General features: G+C 38.1%; 1 protein-coding gene across 2 annotated transcripts; it reads left to right on the forward strand.

The window, feature by feature from the left end:
- Positions 1-16: 16 nt before the first annotated feature.
- LOC106073529 (uncharacterized) lies at positions 17-10,350 on the forward strand. Of its 2 annotated transcripts, none has more exons than XM_056018723.1 (5): positions 17-89; positions 3,420-3,531; positions 4,753-4,902; positions 6,091-6,276; positions 10,108-10,350. In XM_056018723.1, exons 2-5 carry the CDS (start codon positions 3,447-3,449, stop codon positions 10,287-10,289), a joined length of 603 nt encoding a protein of 200 aa, XP_055874698.1. In that variant the 5' UTR covers positions 17-89; positions 3,420-3,446; the 3' UTR covers positions 10,290-10,350. The 2 variants fall into 2 exon arrangements, with proteins under 2 accessions (XP_055874698.1, XP_055874697.1); XM_056018722.1 differs by lacking the exon at positions 17-89 and adding an exon at positions 2,443-2,602.
- The last annotated feature ends 212 nt before the right edge of the window (positions 10,351-10,562 follow it).

The raw sequence follows: 10,562 nt of genomic DNA on the forward strand, positions 1-10,562 counted from the left end.
AAAGTAAAAGAGGAAACTGACATTGTCAAGGACGCTATATTGAATGATCTCAGTTACCAACAAGCAAAAACTTGAATCTACAAGTGAAGGTGAATAAATTACTTGCAATATTTATTTTTTATTTTATCATTTCAATGTCCACTGTTATTCTGTGTTTCTTTCGACTTATTTAGATAGTGAATTTTATTTGACATGTTTCGGATGTTCCTACAGAATCGTAGACTGTTCGATTCTAGCCCCAAACATTTCGCCAACGGCGGAGGAGAGGTTTTGAACCCGGAACCATCAAGACAAAAGCCCAGAGCTCATATTAGCAGGGCAGGCCTTAGATAATTGAAGGCCCTAGGCGAGTAAATTTGGTGACCCCAAATGAATTTAAAAAAAAAATTAATAAACAGCAATAACATTGGGCACAAGTTTCTCTCTAGATAAATTGTTATGAGTCCTGTGTGAAACCCCCAGCACTCGTAGGCCTTAGGCATCTGCCTATAATAGTTTGACTATGCATAAGGCCGGCAGCTATCCCAGCAGACAGCTATCCCAGCAGGCAGCTATGCCAGCAGACAGCTATCCCAGCAGGCAGCTATCCCAGCAGACAGCTATCCCAGCAGGCAGCTTTCCCAGCAGACAGCTATCCCAGCAGGCAGCTAGCCCAGGAGGCAGCTATCCCAGCAGACAGCTATCCCAGCAGGCAGCTATCCCAGCAGACAGCTATCCCAGCAGACAGCTATCCTAGTGTTTCAATGTGCCTAGTTATTCTCATTGTAAATTTTATTAACTATAATCCAAAGATGTGGCTAAAATGAAACGTTTTCTTATTGAGACCCATAATCTAAATAGGCTGGGTACCGCTGGAGTGTTATTGTTAATAAATGTTAATATGAGCTTTTTTATGCTTTAACATTTATTATTAAAAGTAATTTTGTGATAGTACATTTTTATTCAGAGATATGTTTAGTTTGTAGAAAAAAAAATATTATTGGCTGCCTTGCAAGATTCATGTTGATTAAAAAACAAAACAGCACCGAACCTTTAAAACTTGTATTGACTTATATAAATACGTCCTAAACAGTCCGCTTTGTTTGTCCATCATCCTGTCTGTCCTCCGTGACCTCCGTGACATGTCGAAGGTGCCGCTCCAATGCTCTTGAACACTGAGCTGTTGCAGTGACTTAAGTCTGCAGAGAAAGTAAATAGATGTTTTTAAACTGCGGTCAGTTTGCAAAGGGAGAGCACTCCTTTAAAGATTTGATATTTAGATTGGCATTACACATTAATTAGTTTGTACCATAACTACTGACAACAAACGTTAGATTCTATTATAAATAATAAAATTAAGCAAAATGTAAACATAAAGAATTGCTTTCTTTAAATTTTATAATATATATATATATATAATATATAGTTTATATTTTAACATCTAAAATAACAAAAACAATTTAATAACATTAAAAAGAAATTTAGATTGTCCAATGTCCTTGTGATATCCTATCTGAGCATGGGACCTCAAAGCCGATGGAGTGTTTTTTGTCAATTTTGGATGGCTGCCTGGTCGTGCGGTTTGCGCGCTGGACTGTCGTTCAGATTTATCGATGGTCCCGGGTTCAAACCCTGCCCGCTCCCATCCCCCGTCGTCCTGCGGGAGGTTTGGACTAGGAAGTAAATTATCTTCAACTCTGAAGGAACATCCGAAACATGTAAAACATTTTACAAACAAACAAACAATTCTTTATGGAGAGTGATGTATCGGTTGTTACGAGTTTTAATACCATGTTCTAATTAAAAAGAAAAAAAAACAACTTATTTCATTATAATTGTTAAATTAAACAAAACCGTCCATACATGTTTTCTGTTTTTTTTTGTTATATTCTGCGTTATTTTTCAATTATATACAAATATTTCTATATATCAAATAGTTCTAATGAATGGCCGCCTGGTCAAGCAGTATGCACGCCGGACCGTCTCTCAAACCCTGCCCGCTGCCATCCCCCGTCATCCTGCGGGAGGTTCGGACTAGGAAGTCAACTATCTTCAACTCTGAAGGAACACCCGAAACATGTCAAACATTTGACAATAAATAAAAGCAGCGGTTATTTCAGCCTATTAAGGACTATCACAGATGAACCAAATAAGTTTGTACTCTATATAAGAGGCAAAGTCAATAATTTTTTTTTTCTTTAGGGCCAAAAGGCTTTATCCTGAGGGTCCCAAATAGTGGAGAAGGCATTCCTCTGTTTTCACTTTAGCTCTCGTGTCAATGTTTGTAATGTTATCACTGCGCCTTAAGCCTACATTTTGTTTGTTGGCAGTGCTCAGCGGATTGGGGGGGGGGGGGGGGTCGCCGCATTGTCGTAAAAAAAGGTTTAGCCGTCCTAAATGGTTGTTAATGAACTAGTGACGCGTGTAGTGATAGCCATGAGTGTGGTCAGCTGACACACTGGACACAGGTTTGTTAGGGAAAGCACTTCCTGTGAACATAATCTTGTGCTCGGACGGTGAAAGAAAAAAGAAGGGCGTGTTTTCGAGAGAGCCTTGGGGGGTCACGTCAGTCGGAGACTCGGAACAGTTGAGGACCAGCAGAGGACGAGATCTCTAGACCGAGGTTAGAATACTAGTAGTGTACAGTTGTTAGAGTGATAATATTCAGACATTTAGTATTGCCAATTGTAAAGTATATAATTGTCAATGTTTGTTTATTTATTACACTCATTAAAGTGTCTCGTTATATTAGAGCCCAAGTTGTCAGGTTTTTGAGTTAGCCACATTGTTTAGTGAATGTCTTATAGAGACTCGCAGCAATGTGCTTTCTAGAATTGTGTCAAAAACACAGTCGTTTATTCATTGTAGCTTTCATTTATTCGACTCTTGTTGTTTTGATTATATTCTGATCCACTCAATTTTGTCTTAATGAATTCTATTTCAGAGACATTATACAATAAATATTACAAACTAGCCTACTTCACTTTAGAATATTTCACTTTTAATTATTTCAGTTTAGAATATTTCACTTTAGAATACTTTAATTTAGAATACTTTACTTTAGAATATTTCACTTTGTAATATTTAACTTTAGAATACTTCATTCTAGAATATTTCACTTTTGAATACTTCACTTTAGAATATTTTACTTTTGAATACTTCACTTTAGAATGCTTTTGAATACTTCACTTTAGAATACTTTAGAATATTTCACTTTTGAATACTTCTCTTTAGAATACTCTAGAATATTTCACTTTAGAATATTTTACTTTAGAATATTTCACTTTAGAATACTTTAGAATATTTCACTTTAGAATATTTCACTTTTGAATACTTCACTTTACAATACTTTAAAATACTTCACTTTAGAATACTTCACTTTAGAATATTTCACTTTTGAATACTTCACTTCTGCAGTCAACTGACTTGTTCTGTTGCAGATTTGAAAGAAGCAGTTCTACCAGCACATGGCTCTATCCAAGATGGAAGTCTACATCTTTGTCTTTCTCTGTGCTGGCTTGATGTCAACAATACTAGGACTGAAACCTATCGGTACATTTGGTGTTTTTTTTTTTACATTGATTGGTATTCAAATAACACTCGGTGATGGAAATTCATGCGGCATAAAACCTAAAAAAAAACACCATTTATCCCAATACATTTAGTATCATTTAAACAGCTTTTTTTCTTACCTACGGAAGTATAAATGTAGCAGATGGCAAGAAAATGAATTTCTTTAATTCAGTGCTACCCAAGGCCCCATTGTAGATTAAAGGGGATGGGGGTGACTCTTTGCTTTAGTATTACAAAAATATCAAAACTAGACAAATGTGCAATTTGTATTATACATATATTATAGTAGTATCTAAGAATTTTCTTTAATTTATAAATAACTAAATTGAAGGATATCGTCGTCTACATCCTTTTTGTAGGCATATCTTGCTTTTAGTTTCAAATATTGGGGATTTAAATAGGTAGAAGTAGGTATGTTTATTAAGCCATATACGTATGTCATTCACTGTTCAGTACTGTAAAATCTCATTTATCTTTGTCACTTGTAACAAAAAATACACTTCGTTTAGTTGTGACCTTTCAATATGGCGTCCTTGACATTGCTTAGGTGGTCTATTTTTAAATAATCTCTCCCAATCTTCCCCCCTGTCGATCATATTGTTATAAACCTGGTGGTGACACAGATGGGGGTAGTGCTTGTGTTTTTAGCCTACCCAAATCGCCACAGTCCAGCGCAGGACGAGCGGTCAACCGTGACCAGTGACAGTACACGCCAGTTCGGCAAGGACCAGTGTCGTAAATATTACGCACGCATGTCACGGCGAGAGTGATCAACTGGAGTGGTCAAGAAGGTTCGAGGCCAGTAGAGACACTATACAAGAGCGAGTGTGTCAGAATAACTTCACTTCAGGTTACTTCGCAATGTGACCAGTACGAGGCGAGAACCAGCACGGTGTGTGAAGTCAGTGCGGAGCAGAAACTAGGTTTTTGTAAAGACAGTGTTAATGTTGTTGCCAATTGCGATGTATTTGAAATTAAACTGACTGATACTTTGGAGCCCTGAGTTGTGAGGTTCTGTAAGTTCGTTGTGTCGTCTGGTGCAGTTTGAAGAGAGCCTGGATAGTAGGAGAGACGTAACAATATTAATGAAAATTTAATTTAAAAAAAAGTTAATTGACTGTTAGTGTAAGGAACCCCCCACCCCTCCCCCCAAACAAAACAGGACTTAAGTGTTTAAAAAAACTGTTGTAACTTTATCAGGTCAAGAAAGTAAAAAGCCACCACCAGATCCTGCCACCTGTGCGAACTATCCTGGGTTTCAGCTGTACCGAAACAAGCATGTGCAGATGTGTTTAAAGTTTATCAAGTTCCAGAATTCAAGTCAAAATGCGCCTGCTCAATATCGTTGTGGTATACATTTTATTTATTCATCTAGTGATCAGTTTCAGGCAAATTTTGTATATATAATAATAATATATAATAACTTGACCACTTGTTTATGGAGCGTGTGTGTGTGTGTGTGTGCGTTGCTATGGTGACGGTGAGAAGAGGTTAGCTATGCAGTGTGAATGATGCAAAAACAAGCGGCATTGTCGTCTGCTGCCTTGTCTTGGACAGACGACTCCAGATCGCCATAAAGAAAAGACGAGTTTTGGTCGAGTTAGATATTGTTCAAATACCATTTTATATTATTACTTATGTCTACTACATTTATTTAACTTTATCTCAAGTTAACATCTGTCTACAATGTATAAAATTTATATTTACTATTGTTTACAAAGAAGTTAAAGTTATTTCATGTTTTATAAGTAAACATACAAAACGCCTACAGCGGTTTAGTTAAATTAAATACCAGCAGTTTGGTGCTACAAGTCAACGACCGTCAACACTACCCAGGCTCCAAAATATATTAGGCCCTAATTCTTTAATGTCTAATAAATCAACAGCCAATACTGTAAATTTGGCAACTCGATACACTGGTGTTTAAGTTCTGTCCTGTTGTACCAATCTCTACTGGCCTCTCCGTCTCGTATTGACTTCTGCTGTGCAGGACTAAATTGGAAGACTTTGATCGCCTATCCGCTTGACTCATTCTCTCATTATATCACGGTTGACCGCTCGCCTAGCCCTAGCCTTATGAGTCAGGGTAACCCATGGCTGTGTCGCCTCCACAGTTATAACATGTAGGCCTAAATTGTTGCGAATTATTCTAGCAGTCACGACTGCCTGGTCGCGCATTACGCGCGATAGACTGTCGTTCGAGCTTCTCAATGGTTCCGGGTTCAAACCCTGCCCGCTGTCATCCCCCGTCGTCCAGCGGGAGGTTTGGACTAGGAAGTAAATTATCCGAAACATGTCTAACATGATTTCTACAAATGGCGATGCACAAAATCTTTGTGCGCGTCTGTTTCATAGACATGCGGTCTCGTTAAACTCTTTTATTCAACTCTTTACATGCAAGAATTCTTGTTGACGCGTGTTTAAAATGGACCAAATTCAATTTTACCTATCTAAAAGGTCAGAATAAAACTTAGGAATGGCCTAAATACATACAAATCAGAAATAAAGTGTCTTTATTTTTTTTTATTTTTTTTTCAGGACATGAAGGTTCACTCATTGCTACATTCGAGTCTAAAGAAAAACTTGAAATTCTCCAACAGCAAAAAAGATGCGTATGGGTAGATTTCGAACAAACTGCTTCTGGAGCAAATTATTTTGTTTTTGGGCGACTTACTTATGAAGTGAAGTACGATGAGCAAAAGCATAAAGATCTATTTTACCAAGGTAAGATCTAGATATAATGCAGACATTTGCTGTCTTAGCTTTTAGCAATTTAGGTTTTATAAAAAGTTAGCTTGTAGGTTGTCGCATAGCTTGGATATGGATTGGGGAACCCCAAACCACTTCTATGTATGGTGCTTTGGGGGTTGTTGACTCTGACGGGCTAACTTACAAACCCGAGTCACTTGCCGAGCAGATTTCTTCTTGTAGGTTGATGTACTTTTACTCTGAAAACAAGCTTAGAATCAACTCGTCTTATTCTTCATCGTTCTCATTCTTTATGTTGGCGCGTTCAGATGACTAGACCAATATATGAGATGAACTGTTGGAGTGTTCAGATGACTAGACCAATATATGAGATGAACTGTTGGAGTGTTCAGATGACTAGACCAATATATGAGATGAACTGTTGGAGTGTCCAGATGACTAGACCAATATATGAGATGAACTGTTGGAGCGTTCAGATGACTAGACCAATATATGAGATGAACTGTTGGCGCGTTCAGATGACTAGACCAATATATGAGATGAACTGTTGGCGCGTTCAGATGACTAGACCAATATATGAGATGAACTGTTGGCGCGTTCAGATGACTAGACCAATATATGAGATGAACTGTTGGAGTGTCCAGATGACTAGACCAATATATGAGATGAACTGTTGGAGTGTCCAGATGACTAGACCAATATATGAGATGAACTGTTGGAGCGTTCAGATGACTAGACCAATATATGAGATGAACTGTTGGCGCGTTCAGATGACTAGACCAATATATGAGATGAACTGTTGGCGCGTTCAGATGACTAGACCAATATATGAGATGAACTGTTGGAGTGTCCAGATGACTAGACCAATATATGAGATGAACTGTTGGAATGTTCAGATGACTAGACCAATAATAAGATAAACTGTTGGAGGGTTCAGATGACTAGACCAATATATGAGATGAACTGTTGGCGCGTTCAGATGACTAGACCAATAATAAGATAAACTGTTGGAGTGTCCAGATGACTAGACCAATATATGAGATGAACTGTTGGAATGTTCAGATGACTAGACCAATAATAAGATAAACTGTTGGAGGGTTCAGATGACTAGACCAATACATGAGATGAACTGTACAGTGGTTTTCAAATCAGGGAACTCACCATATAGTTTTCTTTCTATCGGACTGTTTTGGGGCCGGTGTCTTGCACGGGCCTCTTGATAAAGATGCAGTTTTGAAGGACATGGTCGGCATTCTCAGGTGACACTCCATATGGGCAGATTTCACTGGTGCCAATTTTGAGCTTCCGGTACATAGGTTGTCTTATTCTGTTGAGACGTTTTTGAGTCGAAAGATTTGACGTTGATCTTGTCGGGATAGCTTATAGTAAGCGTCATCTTTCTTGTGATTCGGATGAGAGCTTGTCCATTTCTCATTTATTTTGTTCACTATTAGTTTCTTCATTTCTTCTGGATAGAGTGCAGAGTTTAATTGTTTGTTCTCATACTCTTGGCATGTGAGTTAGCTTTCTCATTTCCTTCTAGTTCTATATGTGCTGGGATCCATTGAATAAGTTGTTTTTGTTTTTATGTTGAGCTTTATAAGTGATGTTCTGAGTCGTTTCACAATAGGAGAAATCAGAGAAATGAAGCTTTGGGGGACTGTTTTCGCATCGGTTAGAAAGACAATCTGACTGTGGGGAGTACTTGGATGATTTGCTAGTGTGGTAGTTGCTAGTTCTAGTGCTTCCCCTTTCTGCTCTGTGGCTGTCAGAGAACTCTCCAGCTGCAGTGGATTTTTCTAGTTTTTCTCCATCGGGCAATTCGATGAGTATTCCAGCTCTTTCATTTGTGGTGTCTTTATGAGTACTTTTCAATATGCTGAATCTCTCTCTCTCTCTCTCTCTCTCTCTCGTTCTCATCTTTCCCTAGACTTTCGTCGTAGCGGTACTATGACAATTCTACAAACCAAATCCCTCCACTCTTCCGGATCAGCAGCTGTTCTAAGCCCCTCCTCTCTCTCTCTCTCTCTCTCTCTCTCTCTATCCCCCTCTCCCCGCCTCTCTCCCTCTGGACTTAGAGGTCCTTCTAAAAAATAATTCACAAAAATTGTATACCCCCCTTTCTCAGCTCTTCACGAGAACCGCTTGACCACAATAGCACAAGTCACGGTCATTTCCCCATTATAAAGTTACTGTCAATCTGAAAGGTACAGAGGATCTCAAAATGGAGCCCTGACTTTACAACTCACCAAAATTACTTGTGACCTGTAGTTTAACATTTTGTTTTATATTGGTTCATCCCCTTTCGGTTATCTACGTTCGTGTCTTGTGATTTTGCCCACGATTCTATAAACGAAACTCCTAATAAGGAAGAAGCGACTTTTGTTTTCAAAACCCGATATAAACTTTGTATTGCTTTCTTTATTTGCACGAATGCATTCTCCTGGCGTAGGGCGTAATTATATTCTTTTGAAGTAGCATCTGTAATGTATAAGATAAGTAGTTAGGGGTAATGGTCAATATTGAAGTGCGAATGACCAGAGTATCTATGTATTTAGCGTGATCATTTTGGTAAGACTTTTTGTGCTGGGCCTGTTTCAGTCAGTTGACGACGTGCAAGGGAGATAATACATTTAAATTTTGGAAACACGGGGGAAAATTGCTCTAGTGAATACATAGTGAACGTCTTTGTCAAAGATTAAGTTTATCATTTCTGCATGGTCTATTTAAAAGTCAAGAGAAATGACGCTTCCTCAGTGAAGTATTTTAACTTTTTGGACACCAGTTGTGTAATTTCTCAACCGATAAGACCATCATCCAACCAAGGGGTTGTGATTTGTCATGGCCCCCGGGGGGGGGGGGGGCAATTTGCAGCTACCAACCCCCACAAGCTGATCTATTTCTTCATGACCTTGATGGGGGTTGTAAGGAAAGCAGCTTTCACCTCAATAAAAAAAAAGTGAATATTAGGTCAGAGAAGGGGACACAGTAATGGGAAGTTGACACAGTAATGGGAAGTTGACACAGTAATAGGAAGTTGACACAGTAATGGGAAGTTGACACAGTAATAGGAAGTTGACACAGTAATGGGAAGTTGACACAGTAATTGGAAGTTGACACAGTAATTGGAAGTTGACACAGTAATGGGAGTTGACACAGTAATAGGAAGTTGACACAGTAATAGGAAAGTGACACAGTAATAGGAAGTTGACACAGTAATAGAAAGTTGACACAGTAATAGGAAGTTGACACAGTAATGGGAAGTTGACACAGTAATAGGAAGTTGACACGGTAATAGGAAGCTGACACGGTAATAGGAAGCTGACACGGTAATAGGAAGCTGACACGGTAATGGGAAGCTGACACGGTAATGGGAAGCTGACACGGTTATGGGAAGCTGACACGGTAATGGGAAGTTGACACGGTAATGGGTAGCTGACACAGTAATGGGAAGTTGACACAGTAATAGGAAGTTGACACAGTAATAGGAAGTTGACACGGTAATAGGAAGTTGACACGGTAATAGGAAGTTGACACGGTAATGGGAAGCTGACACGGTAATGGGAAGCTGACACGGTAATAGGAAGCTGACACAGTAATAGGAAGTTGACACAGTAATAGGAAGTTGACACAGTAATGGGAAGTTGACACAGTAATGGGAAGTTGACACAGTAATAGGAAGTTGACACAGTAATAGGAAGCTGACACAGTAATAGGAAGTTGACACAGTAATAGGAATTTGACTCAGTAATAGGAAGCTGACACAGTAATAGGAATTTGACACAGTAATAGGAAGTTGACACAGTAAACATTTTTACATTTTTAGTAAATATTTTTGTTTTACAGGTTCTCCGCGCTACATTAATAGCAAGGACAGTATAACAATTTCAGTCTATAGGGATCTTTGTGGTTTCTACCACCCTAAGTACAGACTGTTTGCTATGGAATATTGTGATTTCCCTGGCCGAAGGTACAGAAATTGCAATTTTGGTGTTGTATGTGAGAAATGGGAATATACCTTAGATTAATCTGGAATACAACTGGAATTATTTTGGCACTATTTCATGAATTAAATATGTATATATGTATGTATATGTATGTATATGTATATATAAGTATATATATGTATATATAAGTATGTATATGTATGTTTATGTATATTTGCATGTATATGTGTATGTATATGTATAAATGTATATGTATGTTTATGTATATTTGCATGTATATGTGTATGTATATGTATAAATGTATGTGTAAGTATATGTATGTGTATATATATGTATGTATGTATATGTATATAT

Source organism: Biomphalaria glabrata, chromosome 2 (assembly GCF_947242115.1).
Source record: "Biomphalaria glabrata chromosome 2, xgBioGlab47.1, whole genome shotgun sequence".
Classification (NCBI taxonomy): domain Eukaryota; kingdom Metazoa; phylum Mollusca; class Gastropoda; family Planorbidae; genus Biomphalaria; species Biomphalaria glabrata.